Source organism: Macaca thibetana, chromosome 20, assembly GCF_024542745.1.
Source record: "Macaca thibetana thibetana isolate TM-01 chromosome 20, ASM2454274v1, whole genome shotgun sequence".
Taxonomy (NCBI): Eukaryota; Metazoa; Chordata; class Mammalia; order Primates; family Cercopithecidae; genus Macaca; species Macaca thibetana.
The window spans coordinates 18,094,826-18,122,565 of NC_065597.1; the positions used below are offsets into that span (position 1 = coordinate 18,094,826).

The 27,740-nt window shown below is 43.9% G+C and overlaps 2 protein-coding genes across 7 annotated transcripts in view; both read left to right on the forward strand.

Moving 5' to 3' along the window:
- The window catches only part of GABARAPL2 (GABA type A receptor associated protein like 2), a 625,498-nt gene that overhangs the window by 166,652 nt on the left and 431,106 nt on the right, over positions 1–27,740 (forward strand). The window lies entirely within an intron of this gene.
- Positions 853–27,643, forward strand: ZFP1 (ZFP1 zinc finger protein). 5 transcript variants are annotated; one of them, XM_050772766.1, is made up of 4 exons: positions 853–984; positions 5,923–5,980; positions 22,109–22,235; positions 25,164–27,643. In XM_050772766.1, exons 2-4 carry the CDS (start codon positions 5,966–5,968, stop codon positions 26,243–26,245), a joined length of 1,224 nt encoding a protein of 407 aa, XP_050628723.1. In that variant the 5' UTR covers positions 853–984; positions 5,923–5,965; the 3' UTR covers positions 26,246–27,643. The 5 variants fall into 5 exon arrangements, with proteins under 5 accessions (XP_050628723.1, XP_050628725.1, XP_050628727.1 ...); XM_050772768.1 differs by having other exon boundaries at positions 22,151–22,235; XM_050772770.1 differs by having other exon boundaries at positions 22,109–22,252; positions 25,164–25,333.

Genomic DNA, 27,740 nt, shown 5'->3' on the forward strand with positions numbered 1-27,740 from the left:
CTGGTGTGGGGTATCGACTTTGGGGAGGTTGTGTGTGTTGGGGGGACAAGGTTATGTGGGAATTCAATGTACTTTCTGCTCAAATTTTGCTGAGAACCTAAAACTGTTCTAAAAATAAAGGATAAAAGGAACTGAGAGTGAAGGGAAATGGGAAGATGGTGGTCAAGGGGTACAAAGTCTCAGTTATGCAAGACGAGTAGTTCTGGAGAGATGCACAGCTACGTGACAATAGTTGACAATATTGTATACTTGAAATTTGCTAAGAAGATCTTAAGTGTTCTCATCAGACGAAAAAATAGTAACTATGTGAGGTGATGCACATGTTAATTAGCTTATGGTGAATATTTCACAAATGTAGATATCAAGTTATCTACATTTTATATATGTATAAATATAGAGATGTCAACAATATATACCTCAACAAAGTGGCCCGGGAAGAAAGCTAGTTGCAGCACGATACCTGTATGGCCAGTTTTGTAACAACAAAAAAATCAAAGTGTGACCTTAAAGTTACACGCAGCTAATCTTTAGAAAGTGAGATTATGGATACTTTTATTTTGTACATCTATTCTAATTAAATACAGTTATAGATTGGTGTAATGTTTAAAAGCCAAGTTGTTGTATTTAACGGGGAGGTGGTTAATTGTAATTCGCGACCCACTCTAGGAAAAAAGAAAACAGTGCAGGCCACGAGATTTTTTGGTAGGCTCATCAGACTCTTCCTGAGAGTTCCTAAAGCCACGGCCCCGGAGACTTGTGGGAAATGTAGTCCCGAACGTGGATGGACCACCCCTCCGAGGACCCTGGGAACGGCGCGCGCCCCGGTATCTGCGCATGTGCAGTGCTGCGAGCGCGCCGGTGGCCGCCCTTCCCCCACCACCAGCCGCGAGTGGGTGACAGAGCCCCCGTCTCCGCGCGTCTTCGCCGCCCCGCGCCGTGACCCGCTGTGGCACTGGGCCACGAGTGGAGACTGCGCCCCTCCAGGTACGAGAGGGCCTTCCAGGTAGCTCCGCGCGGCCTGGGGCCGAGGGGAAGGAGATGAGGGATGGGCTCGTGCCCGCGCAGGGTGGGAGCCCAAACTTCGGCGACTCATAGGCGGCGGTGACCTTCAAGGCGGCGTCCGGGGTTGCCTGGCGCCCTCCTCCGAGCGGGGCCGGCGGGGCAGGCCTCGCCGAACGTTCAGGGGCGGGGACGGCTGCGGGAGGGCGGCTGCCAGGCTTCGCCTTCTTCTCTTTGTCAGGAGATGCGCCTCAGACGGGCGGCGAGGGGCTCGGGCCGCGCGCGAGCGAGTCCGGAAGCTCCGGCGGGCGCGCGCGGGGCGAGGCCCCAGCGGGGCGTGGTGGGGGCGTGGTCTGACGCACCTGGCCACGCCCCAATGCCCGGAGCCTCGCGTGTGGAGGAAGGACTGGAGCCTGAGCAGGTGCTGATGGTGGAGAACCGTGATCCCTTTGTCAGAGGGTCTTCAGTGATGTGTCCCACTGATACTTGCATCCACCCCGTGACTTCCAGCGTTATCATCTCCGTCGCTACCCCAGGAACACGGGAGGCTCAGAAGGGGAAAGTGATTTCCCTAAGGTCTCACAACCCAGGGGTACTTTATGTGAGCAGCAGATATTTTTTCTTTTATCTTTTGGTTTTACTCGCTGGTAGATTTTGCCATGTACACGTTTTGAATTTCTCTCGGGTGGAATTTACAGTTCTTTCCGTTTGGGGCACCGAAAGTCTTCACCACTTTGAAATACGAAAGTTTTCTCATGATTCTGGTACAGTCATGCTCTGCATAACAATGTTTCTGTCAACAAGGGACCTCATGTAAAATGGTAGTCCCATGTGATTGTAACACTGTATTTTTTTATTGTACCGTTTCTTTCTCCTTAGTTTTTTCTTTTTTTTTTCTTTTCTTTTTTGAGACGGAGTCTCACTCTGTCGCCCAGGCTGGAGTGCAGTGGCGCGATCTCGGCTCACTGCAAGCTCCGCCTCCCGGGTTCAAGCAGTTCTCTGCCTCAGCCTCCCAAGTAGCTGGGATTACAGGCCTGAGCCACCACGCCTGGCCAGAAACAATTTATTGATGTAACTGTTCCTCTAAATACTGCTTTAGCTACATCACTTAAATTTTTTTTTTTTTTTTTTTTTTTTTTTTTTTTTTTTTTAAACGGAGTCTCGCTGTGTCTCCCAGGCTGGAGTGCAGTGGCGGGATCTCGGCTCACTGCAAGCTCCGCCTCCCGGGTTCACGCCATTCTCCCGCCTCAGCCTCCCAAGTAGCTGAGACTACAGGCGCCCGCCACCACGCCCGGCTAGTTTTTTGTATTTTTAGTAGAGACGGGGTTTCAGCATGTTAGCCAGGATAGTCTCGATCTCCTGACCTCGTGATCCACCCGCCTCGGCCTCCCAAAGTGCTGGGATTACAGGCTTGAGCCACCGTGCCCGGCCTCAAATGTTTATATCTTGTATTTTTATTTATTTATTTTTTTTGAGACAGAGTCTCACTCGGTCACCCAGGATGGAGTGCAGTGGCACTCACTCAGCTCACTGAAACTTCTGCCTCCCAGGTTCAAGCAGTCCTCCTGGCTGGGATTACAGGTGCCCGCCACCACACCTGGCTGATTTTTCTATTCTTAGTAGAGACGGGGTTTCACCATGTTGGCCAGGCTGGTCTCGAACCCTTGACCTCAAGTGATTCTCCTACCTTGGCTTCCCAAAGTGCTGGGATTACAGGTATGAACCACTGTGCCCAGCCTTTATGTTGTGTTTTCATTACCATTCAATTCTAATTTTTTTACCTTACCTTGTGACTTCATTTTTTACCCTTTAGTTATTTAGATTGTATTGCTTAATTTCCAAGTCTTTGGAGATTTTCCAGATCTTTTTATATTATTGATTTATAGTTTAATTCTGATTTGGTCAGAATACTGTGTTACAAATTTCAGTTATTTTAAATTTGTTGTGATTTGTTTTTGTATTTTTGTCTCATTTTGTTTTAGTAGAGACAGGGTTTTGCCATGCTGGCCAGGCTAGTCTCAAACTCCTGGTCTCCAGTGATCCCCTGGCCTTGGCCTCCCAAAGTGCTTTACAGGCAGAAGCCACTGCACCAGGCCTGCTGTAGTTTGTTTTAAGGTCGAGGATGTGATGATCTCCCTGGGTAACTGTTTCATGCATATTTGAATAAATATTGGGCTGTTGATGGTAGACTCTTCCTTGATTGATTGATTGAGACAGGGTCTGTCTCTGTTGCCCAAGCTGGAGTGCAGTAGTTCAGTCACAACTCTGCAACCTCAAACCTTTTCCCTCAGCCTCCCAAGTAGCTAGGACTCCAGGTGTGCGCCCTGATCCTTTTGCCTCAGCCTCCCTAGTAGCTAGGACTCAAGGTAGGAGCCACCACACTCGGCTAATTTTCTGTATTTTTTGTAGAGACGAGGTTCTGCCATGTTGCCCAGGCTGGTCTCAAACCCCTGGGCTCAAGCAGTCCACTCACCTTTGCCTCCTAAAAGTGCTGGGACTACAGACATGAGCTACCATGCCTGACCCTCTTTTTTCATTCTTTTTTTTTTTTTTTTTTTTGAGACGGAGTCTCCCTTTGTCGCCCAGGCTGGAATGCAGTGGCACCATCTTGGCTCACTGCAAGCTCCGCCTCCTGGGTTCACGCCATTCTCCTGCCTCAACCTCCGAGTAGCTGGGACTACAGGCACGCACCACCACGCCCGGCTAATTTTTTGTATTTTTAGTAGAGACGGGGTTTCACCATGTTAGCCAGGATGGTCTCGATCTCCTGACCTCGTGATCCGCCTGCCTCGGCCTCCCAAAGTGCTGGGATTACAGGTGTGAGCCACCGCGCCCAGCTTTTTTCATTCTTTTATCTTTTTTTTTTTTTTTTAAATTTCCTGACTTCTACAACTGATCATCCTTTTACTTTGAATGTAGCTATGTCTTTATATTTAAAACAAATTGCTTATAGACAGCATATGGTTTGGTCTTTTTTTTATATAATTTGACCTCTGTTATTTAATTGGTGTGTTCATACCAATTATTGATATAGTTGTATTACAATATACCATCTTGCTGTTTTTTTTCTGTTTTTCTCATTTGGTCTTTGTTTCTGTTTTCCTTTTTTCTGTCTACTTTTGGCTTAAGTGGGTCTTTTTTATAATTACATTTTATCTCCAGTGTTGTCTTACTGTGTATTTGTAAACATTTAACAAAGTTTTTGGTTGTTGCTCTCAAGTTTAGTGGAACTTTAAAGATATCATACTGTTTTATGTCAGTATACTTGCAGCATTATACTCCCAATGTCACCCTCCCGTCTTTTTTATCGTTGTCATACATTTTACAGCATATTGACATATGCTGTAAACCCACAAAACTTTGCTACTATTCTTGCTTTAGATAATCTTTCACAGTGATTAAAAGCAAGAAAAAGTATCTATTATGTTTATCCTTATTTTAACCATTCTCAAGAGATTTTCATTTGTGTAGATTCAGGTTTTTAATATCATATTTCTTCTATTTAAATAACTTGATTAAACATTTCTTCTAGTACAGGTCTACTGATAATGAATTTGTTTGCTATGTTTTTGTTGTTTGAAAAAGGTTTTTGACTTCAGTATCATTTTTGAAAGATTTTTTGCTGAGTATAGAATTCTAAGTTAATAGTTTTTGCTTTAGTTGCTTTTTTGTTGTTGTTAAAGCACTTTAAGGATGTCACTACTTTATTTTCTGGCTTAGTTTCTGATAGGAAGGTGGCTATGATTCATTATCTTGATTTTTCTATATGTAATATGTCTTTTTTCCTCTGGCTACTTTGAAGATTTTAACTTTGGTTTTCAGTTGTTTGGATACGATGTGTCCATGTGTTTTTGTTTGAGTTTAGTTTTTGGTATTTTCTCTGTTTGGATAAATTATCTGAGTTTCTTGGACCTGTAGTTTGGTATTATTATTTTTGGAAAATTCTTGTGCATTATGTCTTCAAATACTTCTTTTCTCCTTTTGGAATTTCAATTACATGTTTATTAGACCATTTGGTATTGTCTCACAGCCCTCAGATGCTCTATCCTTTTATTTTTTTCTTCCATTTCTCTTTGTATTTCAGTTTGGGTAATTTATTCTGACCTATCTTCAAGTTTACTGAAACTTTTCTTAGCTCCTTTGTCTACTAACGAGCCTGCTGAAAGATCATCTCTGTTACTGTACTTTTCTTTTATTTATTTATTTATTTATTTTTGAGACGGAGTCTTGCTGTGTCGCCCAGGCTGGAGTGCAGTCGCTGGATCTCAGCTCACTGCAAGCTCCGCCTCCCGGGTTCACGCCATTCTCCTGCCTCAGCCTCCCGAGTAGCTGGGACTACAGGCGCCCACCACCGCGCCCGGCTAATTTTTTGTATTTTTTAGTAGAGATGGGGTTTCACCGTGTTAGCCAGGATGGTCTCGATCTCCTGACCTCGTGATCCGCCCGTCTCGGCCTCCCAAAGTGCTGGGATTACAGGCTTGAGCCACCGCGCCCGGCTGTTACTGTACTTTTCTTTCTCAGCATTTCCATTTGATTTTTTTCTTGAAGTTTCCATCTCTGCTGAAATTCCCTATTTGTTTATTCATGTTGTCCACCTTTTCTAGTAAAGCCTTTAGTATATGAATCATAGTTGTGTTAAATTCCCTGTTTGATAATTTCAGCAGTTGAGGGTTCTACTGATCGTTTTGCCTCTTTTGATAGTGGATTATCTTAGTCTTGCCTTTATGGGTGTCTGATAATGTTAGATTGAAGATAGGTGCAGTAAGTATGATATTTTCTGCCCCTTCTGAAGAGGCAGAGGGACTATCCCAGGAGGTGGTATGTTCCCAGGTGGTCTCTAGGGATTTCTAAACAAGTCACTCTAGGAGTTGTAAGGCAGGTCAGACCTTTAATAACAATGCCTTTCTTTTTCGTCTATTCCAGTTTCGCCTTCATAGTTCTCTGCCTCTCCCAAAAACTGCAGAAAATGAACAAATCCCAGGTGAGTTGTTTGTTTATTCCCCATTTTGCTTTTCAGTGCATTTAAGGAAGTTTATAAGGATCCAGAAAATGAAATAGAAAAGTATGAATAAGACACAAGGGAAACACAGTAAGAATAACTGATCAATACCAGCAGCCAAAAAGCAAATTGAGTTAATTAAATGTCTTGCATTGGTTATGAATACTAGTTCTTTGGTTCTGTACATTAGGTCTGAATGCATTTTATGGACCTTCATGTAGATGGTGTTTTGGACAGCACCCCCAGAAACAGCCAACTTTGAAACGGTTATCACTTTATCTATGGTGGTTTCATATAACATTCCTCAGTGCAAGTGCAGAAGATTACTGTATGTATTTGGTTTTTCCAGTCAGATTAGCCTAATGCCAGAGAATGCAGTAAATATGTGGGTTTGTATTTAAATCCCCACACCCCAAGCAGGTGCCACTGGCATTACTTTCTTGTGTAACTATCCAGAGCTTATTTGTACATATTTACACAAGTACAAATAAAAGCACAAACATAAGATAGCATGTTAATCATACTTTTCTGTTTCTATGCGTTCTGTTTGAATAGATTTCATTTTTTTTAGAGCAGTTTTGGGTTTACAGAAAAATTGAATGGGGAATGCAGTGTGTTCTCATATACCCCCTCATTCCCAACCCCTACCCCCAGTTTCCTTTATTATTAATATATGTATTAATGTGTATATTGTTACAGTTGATGAGCCAATATTGATATGTTAAAGACTGTAGTTGGCCGGGCTCGGTGGCTCAAGCCTGTAATCACAGCACTTTGGGAGGCCAAGACGGGCGGATCACGAGGTCAGGAGATCGAGACCATCCCAACATGGGCTAACATCGTGAAACCCCGTCTCCACTAAAAAATACAAAAAACTAGCCGGGCGAGGTGGCGGGCGCCTGTAGTCCCACCTACTCGGGATGCTGAGGCAGGAGAATGGTGTGAACCCGGGAGGCGGAGCTTGCAGTAAGCTGAGATCCGGCCACTGCACTCCAGCCTGGGCGACAGAGCGAGACTCCGTCTCAAAAGAAAAAAAAAAAAAAAAGACTGTAGTTTACAGTAGGGATCACTCTTCATATGCATTCTGTGTATTTTGACCAATATATAATGACACGTATCCATCACCCTGACATCATACAGAATAGGTTCACTGCCCTGAAAATCCCCTGTGCTCTGCCTATGCACCCCTCCCTCTGTCTCCCTAAGTCCCTAACACCCACTGATCTTTCTACTGTCTCATCTCCCTAGTTGTGTCTTTTCTAGAATGTCATGTAGTTGGATTCATGCAGTAGGTAGCCTTTTCAGATTGTTTTCCTTCACTTAGAAATATACATTTAAGGTTCCTCCAAGATGGAGAACATCCTGGCTAACACCGTGAAACCCCGTCTCTACTAAAAAAAAAAATACAAAAAATTAGCCAGGAGTGGTGGCAGGCGCCTGTAGTCCCAGCTACTTGGGAGGCTGAGGCGGGAGAATAGGTGAACCCAGGAGGCGGAGCTTGCAGTGAGCCAAGATAGTGCCACTGCACTCCAGCCTGGGTGACAGAGTGAGACTCTGTCTCAAAAGAAAAAAAAAAAGAGAGAGAGAAGGTTCCTCCCAAGTCTTTTCTTGGCTTGATAGCTCATGTCTTCTTAGTACCGAATATGTCTTGTTGTGATGTACCATGGTTTATTTATCCATTCACATGTTGAAGGAACCCATAAACTTAGTGGCTTCCAGGTTTTGGCAATTATAAAGAAAGCTGTTGTAAACATCTGTGTGCAGGTTTTTTGGGGGCGTGTTTTCAACTCATTTGGATAAATACTAAGGCCCCTGGATCATATACTAAGAATATAATTAATTTTGGCCCGGCGCGGTGGCTCAAGCCTGTAATCCCAGCACTTTGGGAGGCCGAGACGGGCGGATCACGAGGTCAGGAGATTGAGACCATCCTGGCTAACACAGTGAAACCCCGTCTCTACTAAAAAAATACAAAAAAAAAACTAGCCGGGCGAGGTGGCGGCGCCTGTGGTCCCAGCTACTCGGGAGGCTGAGGCAGGAGAATGGCGTAAACCCGGGAGGCGGAGCTTGCAGTGAGCTGAGATCGGTCACTGCACTCCAGCCTGGGCGACAGAGCAAGACTCCGCCTCAAAAAAAAATATATATATATATATATAAAATTAATTTTGTAAGAAACTGTGAAACTCCCATGTGGCTGTACCATTTTCCATTCCCAACAGCAATAAATGAGAGTTTCTGTGACTCCACATCCTCACCAGCATTTTGTGTTGTCAGTGTTCTGGATTTTAGCCGCTTTATTTATTTATGTATTTATTTAATTTTTTTTTTTTTTTTTTTTTTTGAGACGGAGTCTTGCTGTGTCACACAGGCTGGAGTGTAGTGGCACAATCTTGGCTCAGTGCAACCTCCACTTCCCGGGTTCAAGTGATTCTCCTGCCTCAGCAGTAGCTGGGATTACAGGTGTGCACCACCATGCCTGGCTAATTTTTGTATTTTTAGGAGAGATGGGGTTTTACCATGTTGGTCAGGCTGGTTTCGAACTCCTGGGCTCAAGTGATGCACCCGCCTTGGCCTCCCAAAATGCTGGGATTACAAGCATGAGCCACTGTGCCTGGTTATGGTTTGTGTTTCAATCTCTTAATTATGTGATTTGATTTTGTTTTGTTTTTGAGACAGGGTCTCGCTCTGTCACCTAAGCAGGAGTGCAGTGGTGTGAACGACTCACTGCAGCCTCGACTTCCTGGACTCAAGCAGTCCTCCCACCTAAACCCCTGCAAGTAGCTGGGACTACAGGCACATGCCGCCATGCTCAGCTAATTTTTTGTATTTTTTTGTACAGATGGAGTTTCGCCCTGTAGCTCAGGCTTGTCTACAACTCCTGAGCTCAAGCAATCCATGCCCACCTCAGTCTCCCAAAGTGCTGGCATTACAGGTGTGAGCCACCGTGCCTAGCCCAATTCTGTGTTTTTTAAATCACTCAGTAACGTATCTTTGAAGTATTTCCATATCAGAGCATAGAGAGTTTACTCATTCTTTTTTTCCCCTAATCAATTGTGTAACACATATACAGAATAGTATATTAAAACATAACACTTTTTATATGTGTTATAACAACATGTATAACAAATATATATCCATTAAAGAATAATAATAAAATGGGTGCCCGTGTATGCACCCAAGTTAAGAAATAGAACATTATCTGTTCTTATGAGAAATTTTCTGATTGAATCCACCTAGTAGATAGCCACTATCTTGATATTTTTCTTATTAGTTCCCTTGCTTTCCTTAGAGACTTTGCCACTTAGATATATTCTTTTTTTTTTTTTTTTGAGAGACAGAGTCTTGCTCTGTCGCCCAGGCTGGGGTGCAGTGGCCGGATCTCAGCTCACTGCAAGCTCCGCCTCCCGGTTTCACGCCATTCTCCGCCTCAGCCTCCCGAGTAGCTGGGACTACAGGCGCCCGCCACCTCGCCCAGCTAGTTTTTTGTATTTTTTAGTAGAGACGGGGTTTCACCGTGTTAGCCAGGATGGTCTCGATCTCCTGACCTCGGGATCCGCCCATCTCGGCCTCCCAAAGTGCTGGGATTACAGGCTTGAGCCACCGCATCCAGCCAACGCCACTTAGATATATTCTTAATCTAATATTCAGTTGATAACCTATAACTGGAATTAATATCACTTATATATAGTCTTAATATAAAATTTAGTTAATAAACTATAACTGGAATTAATATTGCCTTGGTTTGTTTGCATAATCTTTTGTCTGATTGGTGGAGGTTTTTTTTTCCTTTCAGATGTGAGATCTAAAAGATGCAACCGTGGGCCCTTTGCCAAGACTTAGATTATCATTTATTTTTAAATTACACTAGCTAGTGTTAGCTAAGAAGAAGTGAAAGCGCTCATGTATTGCTGGAGGTAGTATAGAATGATACAGCCTTACTGGGAGCAATGTGGCAACACCAAGCAAATTTAGCAGTGCAAAGCAACTGTGTCTAGAAATTTGGCTACTGTTGGGGCCAGGCATGGTGGCTCATGCCTGTAATCCTAGCACTTTGGGAGGCCGAGATTGGTGGATCAGTTGAGGTCAGGAGATCGAGACCAACCTGGCCAACATGGCGAAACCCTGTCTTCACTGAAAATACAAAAAAAAATTAGCTGGGCGTGGTAGCATGCGCATGTAATCCCAGCTAGTCCGGAGGCTAAAGCAAGAGAATCACTTGAACCCAGGAGGCAGAGGTTGCAGTGAGCTGAGATCATGCTGCTGCACTCCAGCCTGGGCAACAGAGTGAGACTCTGTCTCAGAGAAAAAAAAAAAAAAGAAAGAAAGAAATTTTGCTACTGTTGGACAAAGGCTCCCAGGAGAAGATAAGCTGAGTTGAATTTCCAGGTATAGCCTGGCTTTGACTTTCCTGAGAGTTTACAGAAGTCCTGTTTGGGGAAGTCATTGGCAAGATCATGAGAAGCAGAGGGCTCAACACAGTTGGGCCATGTGACTGGGTCAGAGTGTAGACCAGGTATTGAAGTTTTGGTGGGAATATAATTAGAGGGAGTGGGATGCTGTGCGGTTTCTGCATCTTGGTTCACTGGTGAATGGCCACCTCGCAGGAGTAGATTAAAGCAGCACACTTCTGTGACATGAAATGAGTGTTCTCATCTGATCCAAGGCAGTCTGGTGTGGAGGGGAAAGACAGATGCCATCAGAACATGTTCGCGATCAGCCAAACCAAGTACAGATAAGAATCTGGGCCAGGCTTACCCAGGCATTCTGCTCTCAGGTTAATAAGAAGTTGGTACAGTGGCCGCAGGTATCTTGTTGATGACAACCCTCAAAATGCCAGCTTTTGAATCACTGTGTTCCAATCTTTACTACAAGCAATGTGGTGATAGTAGAGAATCAATGCTATTCTGCCATCTCCCATTCCGCCATCTCCTTCCTACTCCTCCTAGGGATTTCCTTCTGGTCTCTCGTGGTGATCTTTTGTCTGCCGCCTCTCTTTTTTGGATTACTGTTGTTTTATTGAAGTACATGCTTCTGTAGCTTCTTGAGAAAGGGTTTGTGAGAGGCACAGTTTTTAGGATGAATTTCCGAAAATGTCTTTTTTTTTTGAGACAGTCTCACTCTGTCTTCCAGGCTGGAGTGCAGTGGCACAATCTCGGCTCACTGCAACCTCTGCCACCGGGTTCAAGCGATTCTCCCCTGCCTCAGCCTCCTGAGTAGCTGGGATTACAGGTGTGTGCCACCACATCTGGTTAATTTTTGTATTTTTGGTAGAGATGGGATTTTGCCCTGTTGGCCAAGCTGGTCTTGAACTCCTGGCCTCAAGTGATAGGCCCTCCTCAGCATCCCAAAATGCTGGGATTACAGGTGAGAGCCACTGCACCTGGCCCTCATTCTGTTCTGGTATTTGATTGATAGCTAGGTATGAATGTGGATTTGCCCATTCATCTCTTTAGTTCTGTCAGTTTTTGCTTGATATAATTTGAAGCTTTGTTAGTCATTGCATATATGGTTATGGATGTGTGCACACATAAGATTCTGTCTTCTTGATGGATTTATCCTTTTATCATTTTGGAATTCCCCTCTTTAACCCTGATAATACTCCTTTTCTGGTATAAATAAAGCCATACCTACGTCTTTTTTTTTTTTTTTTTTTTTAGGGACCAGATCTGGCTCTGGTACCTAGGCTTGAGTGAAGTGGCTTAATGTTGACTCACTGCAGCCTTAAACTCCTGGGCTCAAGTGATCCTACCAGTAGTTGGAACTACAGGCGTGTACCACTATGCCCAGGGAATTTTTGTATTTTTCTTTTTGGTAGAAATGGGATCTTGCCAGGTTGCCCAGGCTGGTGTCAAACCCCTAGGCTCACGGGATCTCCCTACCTCAGCCTCCCAAAGTGCTGGGATTACAAATGTGTACCACTGTGCCTGGCCCATACCTACTTTTTTAATGATTAGTGTTATGGTATTTTTGCTTCAACCTATTTATGTTCATGTATTTATAGTATATTTCCCCTAAATAGCATGTAGTTTGGTCATGGTTTTGATCCAGCCTGTTTCTTTTTCCTTTTTTTGAGACAGGGTCTTCCTCTGTTGCCCAGGCTAGAACTTAGTGGCATGAACACAGCTCACAGCAGCCTCAACTTCCTTGATCCAGCCTATTTCTGTCTATTTTTTTTTTTTTCTTTTTGAGACAGGATCTCTCTTCCTCACCCAGCTGCTGTGCTGGAGTGAAGTGGTGTGATCTTGGCTCATTGAAGCCTCAACCTCCTGAGCTCAAGCACTTCCCCCACATCAGCCTCCTGAGTAGCTGGGACTACAGGCCTGTGCCAGTTAATTTTTATTTTTTAATTTTTTTGTAGTGTTGAGATCTTGCCTCCCAAAGGGCTGGGATTATACGTGTGAGCTACCATGCCTGGTCTATTTCTGTCTTTTAATTGATTTATTATTTTATTTGTGATTTTTTTTTTATAGGCATGGGTGAGTTTAAGTCTGTCATTTTGCTATTTATTTTTAGTTGTCCTGTGTGTTCCTATTTTCCCTTTTATCTTAAGTGGTTGCTGTAGAGATTACAGCTTATAATCTTTACTGAGCACCTCTATAATATTTTGCATAGTACTTTACAGGTCGTCTGAAGTGTTTATGGGTTAACTAATATATTGGTACTCTCTGCATCTGCCTCTTTTGGGTTGTTTATCTCTTGATTGTTTTTGTCTTGTCTTTTTTTTTTTTTTTTTTTTTTTTTTTTGAGGCAGGGTCTTGCTCTAGGGGCTTGCCCAGGCTGGAGTGCAGTGTCTTGATTTCCATTCACTGCAACCTCTGCCTCCCGGGCTCAAGTGATCCTCCCACTTCGGCCTCCTTAATAGCTGGGACTACAGGCACATGCCATCATGCCCAGCTAATTTTTGTGTTTTTTGTAGACATGGAATTTTTCTGTGTTGTCCAGGTGGGTCTCGAACTCCTGGGCTCAAGCAATCTACCAACCTTAGCCCCCCAACCAGCTGGGATTTCAGGTATGCACTGCATGCCTGGCCTCATTGTTTTTGTTTGCTTGCTTTCTTTTTCTTTCTTTTTTTCTTTTTCTTTTTTAACAGGGTCTTGGTTACCCCCAGGCTGGAGTACAGTGACACGCTCACAGTTCTCTGTAGCCGTGACCTCCTGAGCTCAAGCAACCCTCCCACCCCAGCCTCTTGAGGAGCTGGGTCCACAGACATGTGCCACTATGCCCAGCTAATTTTTGTACTTTTTTTAGATGGGGTTTTGGTATGTTGCCCAAGCTGGTCTCAAACTCCTGGGCTCAAGCAGTCCACCTGTCTCAGCCTCCCAAAGTGCTGGGATTACAGTCATGAACCACTACTGGCCCTGGTTTTGCTTTTTCACATGTCTAGCAGTTTTGTTTGTATGCTGGATATGTTGAATGATACATAGCTCCTTCTAAAAAATGTTAGGTTTTGTCTGCCAGATAGCTAAATTATTGGCAGATGATTCTGATCCCGTTGGGGCATGTTTTAAGATTTGCAGGTGTGGGTCTGTCAGTTTGGTCATACTCCTTTCTCCTAGGGTATGGTCCATCCTTCTAGGGCATGGCTTTTCTGGCATCTCAACTGTTTGCCAGTATCTCTATCTTGCTGGATTCAGACTGTCCTAGCTCCTCAGCACTATGCAACCTCTGATATCTCTACTCAGCTTTCAGTCTCCCAGTCATTGCCACTAGTTCTCTTGGAGGCCTGTCTTCCCCCTACACATATTAGGAACTAGCCAAAGATCTGAGGGGAATCTTTATGCAGAATGTTAAGGCTTCTTCTCTATGTCTTTCTTAGCTCCATCACCCTGTGTCTTAATCCATTTTTGCTGCCATGGCAGAATACTTGCGACCAGGTAATTTGTAAAGAACAGAAATTTATTTTCACGGCTGGACAAGGTGGCTCATGCCTGTGATCTCAGCACTCTGAGAGGCCAAGGTGGGTGGATCATTTGAGGGCAGGAGTTTGAGACCAGTCTGGCCAACATGGCAAAACCCCATCTGTACTAAAAATACAAAAATTAGCCAAGTGTGGTGGCACTTGCCTGTAACCCCAGCTACTTGGGTGACTGAGGCACGAGAATCACTTGAACCTGGAAGGTGGAGGCTACAGTGAGCTGAGATCACGCCACTGCATTCCAGATTGGGTGACAAAGCGAGACTTTGTCTCAAAAAAAAAAAAGTAAGAAATTTATTTTGTCACAGTTCTGGAAGCTGAGAGTCCAAGATCAAGGTGCCGGTGAAGGCCTGGTCTATTTTTCCAAGATGGCACTTTAAATGCTGCATCCTTCAGAGGGGAGGAGTGCTGTGTCCTTGCATGGCAGAAAGCAAAAGGGCAAAAAAGGAGATGAACTCCTTTCATCAAGCCCCTTTAGAAGGGCACCTGACCCCATTCACAAGGGGAGGAGCCTCCATGACCCAGTCACCTCCCAAAGGCCACACTTCCCAATACTTAATTGGGGATTAAGTTTCAACATGAATTTTTAGAGGGGACAGAAATACTCAAACCATAGCCCTGCCCCTAGATCCTAGTTGCTTTACAGACCCAAACACCAGTTTGTGTTTTTTTTTAAATTTAATTAATTTTTGAGATAGAGTCTCGCTCTGTCACCCAGGCTGGGGTACAGTGGCATGATCTTGGCTCACTGCCACCTCCATCTTCTGGGTTCAAGAGATTCTCCTGCCTCAGCCTCCCGAGTAGCTGGCACTACAGGCACGTGCTACCACGCCTGGCTAATTTTTGTATTTTTAGTAGAGACAGGGTTTCTCCATGTTGGCCAGTCTGATCTCGAACTCCTGGCCGCAAGTGATCTCCGTGTCTCGGCCTCTCAAAGTGCTGGGATTACAGGCATGCGGCACCGCACCCGGCCAACGACACTCACTTCTGCTTGGGCTTTGTTTTTCTGTGCCATGGTTCAGCATCATTGTGAATGCGTGGCTCTCCTCTCCTCGTATATGCCTTTTGGTAATTGTAGCCCTACAGTGATTGCTCTTCTGTGCTTGCAAGTAATTATTTTATTTTGTCCAGTTTTTATGGTTTGCCTCTCTGATAATTTTGAAAATACTGCTTTCCGGCGTAGTCAAGAGGTCTGAAGGCTTTCAATCTACTTACTTGTAACCTGTTCTCTCCTGAAACTCACAGGCTTTTGTCTTTGCAGCCAGTGTTCTGAGATTTCCTTAGGAATTTTTTTCTTCTGTTTTACGTGGTAGATTATAAGATTTATTTCACGGAAATACAAATAAAGCATAGTAGTTTTATGAAAAAAATTATGAAAATTATGAAAAAATTTTATGAAAAATATATGTGTATATATATACATTTTTTTTTTTTTTTCCCGAGACGGAGTCTTACTCTGTCACCCAGGCTGGAGTGCAGTGACACAATCTCGGCTCACTGCAGCCTCTGCCTCCCGGGTTCAAGCGATTCCCCTGCCTCAGCCTCCCAAGTAGCTGGGATTACAAGTGCCCGCTACTGTGCCCGGCTAATTTTTGTATTTTTAGTAGAGACGGGGTTTCCCCATGTTGGCCAGGCTGGTCTCGAACTCCTGACCTCATGTGATCCACCCGCCTCGGCCTCCCAAAATGCTGGGATTACAGGTGTGAGCCACAGCGCCCAGCCAAAATATTTTTATGTATTAAAACAGTTGAAAGTAACTTCATGGCCGGGCGCGGTGGCTCAAGCCTGTAATCCCAGCACTTTGGGAGGCCGAGACGGGCGGATCATGAGGTCAGGAGATCGAGACCATCCTGGCTAACACGGTGAAACCCCGTCTCTACTAAAAAATACAAAAAGCTAGCCAGGCGAGGTGGCGGGCACCTGTAGTCCCAGCTACTCGGGAGGCTGAGACAGGAGAATGGTGTGAACCCGGGAGGCGGAGCTTGCAGTGAGCTGAGATCCGGCCACTGCACTCCATCCAGCCCAGGTGACAGAGCGAGACTCCGTCTCAAAAACAAAAAAACAAAAAAAGAAACTTCACTATGGTTCAACTTTTGAGACAGAGTCTCACTTTGTCACCCAGGCTGGAGTGCGGTGGTGTAATCTCAGCTCACTGCAGCCTGGAACTCCTTGGCTCAAGCAATCCTCCCACCTCAGCCCCTCATGTAGCTGGGACTACAGGTGTGCACCATCATGCCTGGCTAAGTTTTTGTATTTTTTTTTTAGAGATGGGATCTTGCCCTGTTGCCCAGGCTGGTCTTGAACTCCTTACCTTAAGTGACCCACCTGCCTTGGCTCCAAAGTGCTAGGATTACAGGCATGAGCCACTGCATCCGGCCCAAGTGTAGGTCAACTTAATTATCCGCCTGTTTTGCTATCTAGTCAGTGCTTAACATTTTGACATGTTTCCATGTATTGTGTATGTTGAAGTTTTTTTAAAATATAATTTCAACTTATTTCAGATTTGGGGGTACATGTGCAGATTTGTTACATAGATATTTTTCACGATGCTGACGTTTGGGATATGATTGATCCTGTCATCGAGTAGTGAGGATAGTACCCAATAGTTTTTGCTTTGTCCCCCTCCCTTCTCTACCAGTAGACCCCAGTGTCTCTTGTTACCATCTTTATGTCCGTGAGTACCCAGAGTTTAGCTCCCACTTATGAGGATATGCACTGTTTGGATTTCTGTTTGTGTTAATTCACTTGGGATAATGTCCTCTATCTGCATCCATGTTGCTGCAAAGGATATGATTTCATTATTTTATATGGATGGGTTTTTAAATTTATATTACTTGTATTATATTACATTTTAAATGTGTTAAAATGTAATTTTTTTGTTTGGTTGGTTTTGTTTTCTTTGAGACAATCTCGCTCTGTCATCCAGGCTGGAGTGCAGTGGCATGATCTTGGCTCACTGCAACCTCTGCCTCCTGGGTTCAAGAGATTCTTCTGCCTCAGCCTCCCGAGTAGCTGGGATTACAGGCACCCGCCACCATGCCTGGCTAATTTTTGTGTTTTTAGTAGAGACAGAGTTTCACCATGTTGGCCAGACTGGTCTTGAACTCCTGACGTAATGATGCGCCTTCCTTGGCCTCCTAAAGTGTTGGGATTACAGGCATGAGCCATTGCGTCCGGCCAATGTTTTTTATATTACAAAATTCATACATTAATTTTGTCCCTTACTGTCTCTGTCATATGAGGATCTGCCCTCCCCAGCATGCTGGTTTTTTTTTTTTTTGTTTTGTTTTTTTTAGTAGAGTCTTGTTCTGTTGCCCAGGCTAGAGTGTAGTAGTGTAGTGGCGTGATCTCGCTCACTGCAACCTTTGCCTCCCGGGTTCAAGCAGTTCTCCTGCCTCAGCCTCCTGAGTAGCTGAGACTACAGGTGCCCACCACTATGCCTGGCTAATTTTTGTATTTTTAGTAGAGACTGGGTTTCACCATGTTGACCAAGCTGGTCTCGAACTCCTAACCTCAGGTGATCCACCTGCCTTGGCCTCCCAAAGTGCTGGGATTACAGGTGTGGCCACTGCACCTAGCCTTTTTTTTTGAGACAGGGTATTGCTGTGTCTCCAGGGCTGAAGTGCAGTGGCATGATCACGGCTCACTGCAGCCTTGACCTCCCAGGCCCAAGCTGTCCTCCTACCTGAACCTCCTGTGTAGCTGGGACTACAGGTGTTCACCACCACGTCCAGCTAGGTGTTTTGTTGTTGTGGAGACAGGGTCTCGCCATGTTGCCCAGGGTGGTCTCAAACTCCTGGGCTCAAGCAGTCCTCCTGCCTCATCCTCCCAAAGTGCTGGGATTACAGGCATGAACCACAGCACCAGCACTGTTCATGTCACCTCAACTCAACCCTAACATTTTGACCATTACAGTCAGTCTTTCCATCTTAGAGATAACCAGTATGTTTTGTGTGGGTGTACCCATGCCCTTTGTTAAATCACTTTTATATTGCATGAACAGGATTATATAGAATTTTGGGTCATATTATGTGCATTTTTTGGAATTTTAATTATTGATGTTCCTTTGACAGCTTTCAGTGCCTTCTGTTTTTAGGCTTTGTTACTTTGTTTATATTTTAGCTAGATCGTTGAAGTTTGTGGTGTTTTCAAAGTTTGCCTCTTGTAAAAATTATATATAAGTTTTTGTTTTTGTTTTTTTTTTTTTGAGACGGAGTCTTGCTCTGTCGCCCAGGCTGGGGTGCAGTGGCCGGATCTCAGCTCACTGCAAGCTCCGCCTCCCGGGTTCACGCCATTCTCCTGCCTCAGCCTCCCGAGTAGCTGGGACTACAGGCGCCCGCCACCTCGCCCGGCTAGTTTTTTGCATTTTTTAGTAGAGACGGGGTTTCACCGTGTTAGCGAGGATGGTCTCGATCTCCTGACCTTGTGATCCGCCCGTCTCGGCCTCCCAAAGTGCTGGGATTACAGGCTTGAGCCACCGCGCCCGGCCAAAAATTATATATAAGTTTTTAAACCCTGAAGGTCTTAGTCTTTTAGCAGAAATTTATCCCATTTTAGGCCGGGCGCGGTGGCTCAAGCCTGTAATCCCCGCACTTTGGGAGGCCGAGACGGGCGGATCACGAGGTCAGGAGATCGAGACCATCCTGGCTGACACGGTGAAACCCCGTCTCTACTTTAAAAATACAAAAAACTAGCCGGGCGAGGTGGCGGCGCCTGTAGTCCCAGCTACTCGGGAGGCTGAGGTAGGAGAATGGCGTGAACCCGGGAGGCGGAGCTTGCAGTGAGCTGAGATCCGGCCACTGCACTCCAGCCTGGGCGGCAGAGCGAGACTCTGTCTCAAAAAAAAAAAAAAAAAAAAAAAGAAATTTATCCCATTTTATTTTGATTACTGATTTTATCTCCTTTTCCTTCTCTGCTTGTCATATTTCTACCCTTTAAAGGTTTACGTTACTTTTTCAGTACTTACCTATTTTAAACAAAAGTTAATTAGAATTTTTCTTCGAAACGTGGTACTTCTTCCTGCCCCAATGTCTTTAAGTTGATGACATGCGAAAATTAGTTTAATACTTCGTTCCCCATTCCATATTTGTATACTTTTAATATGTTTTACTGGTTTGCTATTGCTTTTTTTGCACATTCAACTGATTCTTGCTAGGCTTAATTTTGGTTTTGGTACATCTTTTAATAGTAGTAATAATGCCTAATACTTGACATCTGTTGTGTACTAGTCATCATTCTAGACTCTACATCAGGGGGTGTCAAACTCTGGCCAGTTGTCCAAATGGGCTGCTGCCTTGTTTTTGTATGACCCACAAGCTAAGAATGGTTTTTTTAAATTTTTTGAGACAGAGTCTTGCTCTGTCACCCAGCCTGGAGTGCAGTGACGCAATCTCTGCTCACTGCAAGCTCCGCCTCTCGGGTTCACACCATTCTCCTGCCTCAGCCTCCCAAGTAGCCGGGACTACAGGTGCCCACCACCATTCCTGGCTGATTTTTTGTATTTTTAGTGGTAACAGGTTTCACCTTGTTAGCCAGGATGGTCTCAAACTCCTGACCTTGTGATCTGCCTGCCTCGGCCTCCTAAAGTGCTGGGATTACAGGCATAAACCACTGTGCCTGGCCAAGAATGGTTTTTAATTTTAGTGGTTGGGGGGGAATATCAAGAGTATTTTGTGCTGTGAAAATGATTTGAAACAAAAATGATAGATCAAGTTGGTTTTTTTTTTTTTTTTTTTGAGGTGGAGTTTCACTTGTTGCCCAGGATGGAGTGTAATGGCACCATCTCAGCTCACCGCAGCCTCCACCTCCCGGGTTCAAGCGATTCTTCTGCCTCAGCCTCCCAAGTAGCTCGGATTACAGGCATAAGCTACTATGGCCGACTAATTTTGTATTTTTAGTAGAGATGGGGTTTCTCCATGTTGGTCAGGCTGGTCTTGATCTCCTGACCTCAAGTGATCCACCCACCTCGGCCTCCCAAAGTGCTGGGATTATAGGCATGAGCCACCACGCCCAGCCTCCATAAATCAAGTTTTGTTGGAACACAGCCATGCCTATTTGTTGATGTGTTGCCTGTGCCTGTTTTTTTTTCTGTTTTTGTTTTCTTTTTTGAGATGGAGTCTTGCTCTGTCTCCCAGGCTAGTGTGCAGTGGCGAGATCTCAGCTCACTGCAAGCTCCACCACCTGGGTTCATGCCATTCTCCTGCCTCAGCCTCCCGAGTAGCTGGGACTACAGGCACCCGCCACAACGCCCGGCTAATTTTTTGTAATTTTAGTAGAGACGGGGTTTCACCGTGTTAGCCGGGATGGCCTTGATCTCCTGACTTCATGATCCGCCCGTCTCGGCCTCCCAAAGTGCAGGGATTACATGCATGAGCCACCGTGCCCGGCCGCCTGTGCTTTTTTTTATGGTATCACGGCCAAGTCGGTTTGTTTTAGCAGAGACTACGTGTAGCCTGAAAAAAAAATCAAATAGTTACTTGACCCTTTGTAGAAAAAGTTTGTCAACCAACTCATTCTAGATATTTTCAGCACTTTGAAGATTTGTCTTCTGACTTCCATTGTTTATGTTGAGAAATCAGCTGTCAAGTTTTTTGTACCTCTGAAGACAATACCTCTTTTTTTCCTCTGGGTTTTTTTCTGAGACAGTCTTGCTCTGTCACCCAGGCTCAAGTGCAGCAGGGATTACAGGCGCCCGCCACCACGCCCGGCTAATTTTTATATTTTTAGTAGAAACGGGGTTTCACCATCTTGGCCCTGAACGCCTGACCTTGTGACCCACCCACCTTGGCTTCCCAAAGTGCTGGGATTACAGGCCTGAGCCTGGCCTCCTCTGGGGTTTTAAAATCAGTTTTGTTATACTCTGAGTGGGTTTTTTGGTTTGTTTGTACTTATTGTACTTGGGGTTGGTGGTTTTAAAACTATAGCCTGTTGTGAGGTGTGCTGGAAAATTCTCATCTATTCTCTCGTCAAATATTGTTTTGACTGCATTTTGCCCCTCCTCTTGGGACTCCCGCTGCAAGTATATTAGACCTTCTTAGCTCGTCCCATGTATCTTTTAGGCTCCTTAATGTACCTTTTGCATTTCAGTGTAGATATTTACTGACATTTTTTGACTAATCATTTCAGCTGTGTCTGGCCTGTTAAATTCAATCATAAATTTAAAAAAAATTTTTTGTACAATTTTTATGGCTTGAATAGGGGGATGGGGGGACAGAGATCCTTACTTGTACCTGATATTTTATAGTTGGAAGTTGATTTTCTGCCTTTAAGTAGTCAAAGTTTTAACTCTTTAACATCGATATCACAGAAATAATGCCTATGTGAGCTTTATTAAAAGCACACTGGTAACACTGAATACCTAATGTGCTTGTCTCACAGTACACATCTTGAGCGCAGAAACAGTGGTGCAGTCTTGGCTCACTGCAGTTTCTGCCTCCGCCCACCATGTAGCTGGGACTACAGGCATGCGCCACCACGCCCAGCTAAATTTCTTTTAGTAAAGATGGGATTTCACCATGTTGACCAGACTAGTCTCGAACTCCTGACCTCAAGTGATCCACCCCCCCCCCCCCCCACGCCCAGCCTCCCAAAGTGCTGGGATTACAGGTGTGAGCCACCATGCCTGGCCAACAGTGTTTTATTAATCTGAGACACCTATCAAATATGACAGTGCCAGAGATAATGGGAATCTGAATAAATAAATCTCAACTATTTATAAAAATATATTTTGGGCCGGGTGTGGTGGCTCAAGCCTGTAATCCCAGCACTTTGGGAGGCCGAGACGGGCGGATCACGAGGTCAGGAGATTGAGACCATCCTGGTTAATACGGTGAAACCCCGTCTCTACTAAAAAGTACAAAAAACTAGCCGGGCGAGGTGGCGGGCGCCTGTAGTCCCAGCTACTGGGGAGGCTGAGGCAGGAGAATGGCGTGAACCCGGGAGGCGGAGCTTGCAGTGAGCTGAGATTTGGCCACTGCACTCCAGCCTGGGCCACAGAGCGAGACTCCGTCTCAAAAAAAAATAAATAAATAAATAAATAAATATATATTTTGGAAGATATGAAAAAAACGGTGAACAAGATGTATCGTTGGTGTAAATATATAAATTTTCATGGTAAATGACTTACAAAGTTTTCATCTATCCTTTCTGTATCACCAAATGATCATCTTAGGATGAATAACAATATGCTGTTTTAGGGATCAGTTTCATTCACGGATGTGACTGTGGACTTTACCCAGGAGGAATGGGAACAACTGGACCCCTCTCAGAGGATCCTATACATGGATGTGATGCTGGAGAATTATAGCAACTTACTTTCAGTGGGTAAGGATGGTTTTCAGGTACAGCTCACCGTTTTCCTAGAAGTATTTATGTCCTGTCTCAGTGAACAGAAATGAGCTTCTGAATTACTAAATGTTTTTGGCCTAAGTCTTCAGGTGTTAAACCTGAGAGATCTTGCAGCCTTTAAAGCTCTGTCTCTCCTTTCCTTCAAGGCTTCTGAAGTCCGAGCATTTATGAGCTATGTCCCATTAGTAAACTGCTGTCAAGCCATAGGCAATTTTCAAGTTGGAGCAACAAGAAGAGTTTTGGGTAGCATAGAGTTGTCAACTCAGAACGTTTTAGGGGAATATGACAGGAGAAAGGGAGAAGCAGAAGCCAGTGGAATTAGTATCCAGGAGATTATGAGCAGCTCAGTACCTTTGAAATACTTTTCAGGAATCTGTTTTTCGAGTCCCTAACCCTTAAATATAGCTGAGGAGACATGACCTGTACCTTAAGTCTCTGAATCATACCTCCAAATGTCCGTCTCCCCTGCTTACCTTTTTTTTCCTGTTTAACCTTAGATATTTGCCTTTCACACTTGAACCCTGGTACTTTCCCAACACGTCTTAAACTTTTGTTGTAACTAGTTGCTCTTTCATTAGCATTCTCGTTTTGCCAGAATGGTAACATTTGTATTTTAGCTCTTAGGAATCGGTGTGGTGGCCTTAAGATAGGTTTTTCAGTGTGAGAGTGACAGTGTTGTCCTGGAAAAAATGGCAGCAGGATCACAGTAACATAACCAATAATAACGTAAGATGACGGTCTGGGTTGTTGCTGGGTAATTTTAAATTGATTTTAGCTTTTTAGATGTAGGGGTACATGGGTATATTGTGTGATGCTGAGGTTTGGGTTTGATTGATCCTGACACCTAGATCGTGAGCATGGTATCCATTAGCTTTTCAACCCTTGCCTCCCTTTCTCACCAGCCATTCTGTCTACTATTGCCATCTTTATGTCCATGAGTACCCAGTGTTTAGCTCCCATTTGTGAGCCTCCATGTTGCTGAAAAGGACAAGATTTCATTTTTTATGGCTGCGTAGTGTTGTATCTTGTACATGTACCGTTCTTTTCCAGTCCACCATTAATGGGCACCTAGGCTGATTCCATGTCTTTGCTATTGTGCATAGTGCTGTGATGAACCTACAAGTGGGCATGTGTCTTTTTGGTAGAATCTTTTTTTTTTTTTTGAGACAGGTCTCATTCTGTCACCCAGGCTAGGGTTCAATGGTGATATCATGGCGCACTGTAGCCTCCACCTCCTGGGCTCAAGTAATCTTCCCACCTCAGCCTCGAGTATCTGGGACCACAGAGGCCCTGTTAATTTTTACTTTTGTAGAACAAGTACTGTAGATCCTGACCTCAGGCCAGGCGTGGTGGCTCCTGCTTGTAATCCTAGCATTTTGGAAGGCCGAGGCAGGAGGTTCATCAGAGGTCAGTTCAATACAAGCACCAACAACATGCAACCCCATCTCTACTAAAAATATAAAATAAGCCGGGCATGGTGGCGTGTGCCTGTAATCCCAACTACTTGGGAGGTGGAGGTTGCAGTGAGTGGAGATCACACCAATTGTACTCCAGCCTGGGCAAGAGAGAGAGACCCCCATCTCAAAAAACAGTAAGAACTCCTGACCTCAAGTGATCCTCCTGCCTTGGTCTCCCAAAGTGCTGGGATTACAGGCATGAGCCGCTGTGCCTGGCCAAATGATTTTTAATGGGATTGCTGGGTGAAGAGGTAGTTTTGAATTATTTGAGAAATCTTTAGACTGTTTTCCACAGTGGCTGAACTAATTTATAATTCTCACCAACAGTGTGTCTTAGCCTTGCCTGTATCTGTTTGTTTGACTTCTTAATAATGAACCTGGGTAACTTGATCCTTAAGATTCTGAACACATTAAAAGTAGGCTGGGCACGGTGGCTCATGCCTGTCATGTTGAGAGGATCCTTTGAGCCCAGGAGGTCAAGGCGCAGTGAGCTATGATTGTGCCACTGCACTCCTGCCTAGGCAACAGAGGGAGACCCTATCTCAAAATAAATAGGAATGGAAGAAAAGTAGGATATGATAGTGAAAACATGTTCACTCTCCCAACAACTTCAGTAGGAAAAAAAGCAATAAAACCAGCAGCCGTCAACGATCCTGTTGTAAGGGTTGTATTTTTCTTAGAGAATGAGTTTCTAGGTTTTACCATTTGCAAGATTCTTACTTTGAGATTTGGAGCTCTGCTGTATGGCTGTCACTGCAAACCTAATGAGAAGTGCTGCTTTCTGGAAATCATTTTGGTAAAGATGAACAGAAGAGAAAAAGGTGAAAAAGCTTAGAACCATGCAGACTGGTGCTGGTTCTACCATAGTAGTCTGAGTTTAGCAAATAATACTCTTGCTCGAGATCTGCGTAGGTATTTTCCCTTAATTCCCTCATCTACTTACTTTCTCCGTCTCTGTGCTAACTGCAGTGTCCTCAAGAATACTATATATCTCCATCTCTGGAATTGCCAGCCTTCTCATATTATTTGTGTTCTGTTTTCTGTCTTATTTCACCTTCTCTGCCCACTTTAAGGTCATTTTGTCATCTGGCATTGCTACTTGTATTGATTTTGGTTTTGTTTTTTAACCACGTGGGAATTTAGCATAATCACTGGGAATTTGAAATTCTTGTCCTCTGTGATAATTAGGACATAACAAGATTTTCTATACTAAACATCACATGTGTTTTTCAGTATCTCTGCAATCCAGTATGCGTTCCAAATCTTGCTATTATCTTTCTCTTTCAAAGTTTGAAAGGAAACATTTGCGCTGGGAATTTTTTAATATTGGGAGACTGGGTCCCAAACTAAAGAGTCTGCCCTGTGATTGAACACTTGTGAAGACTTCGCATCTGTAACATGACAGCAGAGGCGTTGACAAGGTTCTTTTCATTGTGCTCTATCCTAGAAGTGTGGAAGGCTGATGACCAGATGGAGAGAGACCACAGAAACCCAGATGAGCAGGCAAGGCAATTTTTAATTCTTAAGAACCAAACCCCAATTGAGGAAAGAGGTGATCTCTTTGGAAAAGCACTTAATCTGAACACAGACTTTGTTTCTTTAAGACAAGTACCCTATAAATATGACTTATATGAAAAAACTTTGAAATATAATTCAGACTTGCTTAATAGTAATAGAAGCTATGCAGGAAAGCAAACTGATGAGTGTAATGAATTTGGAAAAGCACTTCTCTACCTGAAGCAAGAGAAAACCCACGCTGGAGTACAATATTCTGAATACAATAAAAATGGAAAAGCCCTCAGCCATAAAGCAGCCATTTTTAAACATCAGAAAATAAAAAACTTGGTTCAACCTTTCATTTGTACTTACTGTGACAAGGCTTTCTCCTTTAAGTCACTCCTCATTAGTCATAAGAGAATACATACTGGAGAAAAACCGTACGAATGTAATGTATGTAAGAAAACCTTCTCCCATAAGGCCAACCTCATCAAACATCAGAGAATTCACACTGGGGAGAAACCCTTTGAGTGTCCGGAATGTGGAAAAGCTTTTACCCACCAGTCAAACCTCATTGTACACCAGAGAGCACATATGGAGAAGAAGCCCTATGAATGCAGTGAATGTGGAAAGACGTTTGCCCAAAAGTTTGAACTCACCACACACCAGAGAATTCATACAGGAGAGAGACCCTATGAGTGTAACGAATGTGCAAAAACCTTCTTCAAGAAGTCAAACCTTATCATACATCAGAAGATTCACACGGGGGAGAAACGGTATGAGTGCAGTGAATGTGGAAAATCCTTCATCCAGAACTCACAACTCATTATCCACATGAGAACTCATACAGGAGAGAAACCCTACGAATGTACTGAATGCGGCAAAACTTTCAGCCAGAGGTCAACTCTTAGATTACACTTGCGAATCCACACAGGAGAGAAACCATATGAGTGTTCTGAATGTGGGAAGGCCTTTAGCAGGAAGTCCCGACTCAGTGTCCATCAGAGAGTTCATGTCGGGGATAAACCCTGAAACTCCAGCCAGGTTGTACTGTGGAAAACTCCTGCCAGAACTCTTCAAGCGGGTGAGAAGCCTCATGACAGTTTTGAGGAAACATGGGAATTCATACTGAGATGCAATCTCTCAACTCAAAAATGTATTAAAAATAGGATCCCATGAGAACATTATACTGGAAGTTACATGTGATACCCAGCTAAAGAATACGTATCAGAATATATCCAGTTGTAAATAGCCATACCCAGTTGTACTACAATGAGCTTTTAAAAATCTTGAATGAATTGAGTATTCTAGACAGCAGCATAAGAGATATACAAACAGTATCCTATGAATTTAGTGGTTTTATGTGGATATGCCACAAAACACAAGTGGTATGTTTTAGATCTGCACATATGAATTTAGCATAATCACTGGGAATTTGAAATTCTTGTCCTCTGTGATAATTAGGACATAAGATTTTCTATACTAAACATCACATGTGTTTTTCAGTATCTCTGCAATCCAGTATGCATTCCAAATGAGATTGCATTCCAAATGAAATGTGTAACAGATTTAAAGTAGCATGGAACCTACGTCTTTCCCTACTGCTTGCTGGCATATATAAGTTGGTATGAACATTGTTTTTGAGCTGCCTCTTACGAAACAGAAGACAGTGTTGAAGTTTTCCCTGCTTCTGGTTTGCTGAAGATTTTCTAGAAGCACTATTTATACAAATATGCAAATGTGAAATAATTGATCTATAGCGTGAAGCAGGCAGACATGAGTTGTACTACTCAGTATGCACCACAGAATAAGAGTTTGCCATGTAAAGACAATATCCCCATTCATCATGCTCTTATTTTCCAGTGGGATATTTGCATACAAATGCATGTCTATTACCAAAATATTGTGTAACACAGACAGAAACTACCTGTTGTCTTTCCTTGTTTCCCTTAATATTTCATGAATTGTCTAGCAAAAATGGTAGGATGCTTCTATAGTTCACAAATGTTACATTTCAGAGACCTTAGAGGAAACATTATTTTAAGTAACTATCAAACTGTTTCATTGCTTTTTAAATTTTTCATGTGTATAACACCCCTTTAGAAATGATTTTTTACGGCCGGGCGCGGTGGCTCACGCCTGTAATCCCAGCACTTTGGGAGGCCGAGACGGGCAGATCACGAGGTCAGGAGATCGAGACCATCCTGGCTAACACGGTGAAACCCCGTCTCTACTAAAAAATACAAAAAACTAGCCGGGCGAGGTGGCGGGCGCCTATAGTCCCAGCTACTCGGGAGGCTGAGGCAGGAGAATGGCGTGAACCCGGGAGGCGGAGCTTGCAGTGAGCTGAGATCCGGCCACCGCACTCCAGCCTGGGTGACAGAGTGAGGCTCCATCTCAAAAAAAAAAAAAAAAAAAAAAAAAAAGAAATGATTTTTTACAATATTTTGTTTAAAGGAGGCTGTCTACTTCCTTGAGTTGCACTATTGCCAACCTAAAACATTTCCCTTTGGAACATGACTTAAAA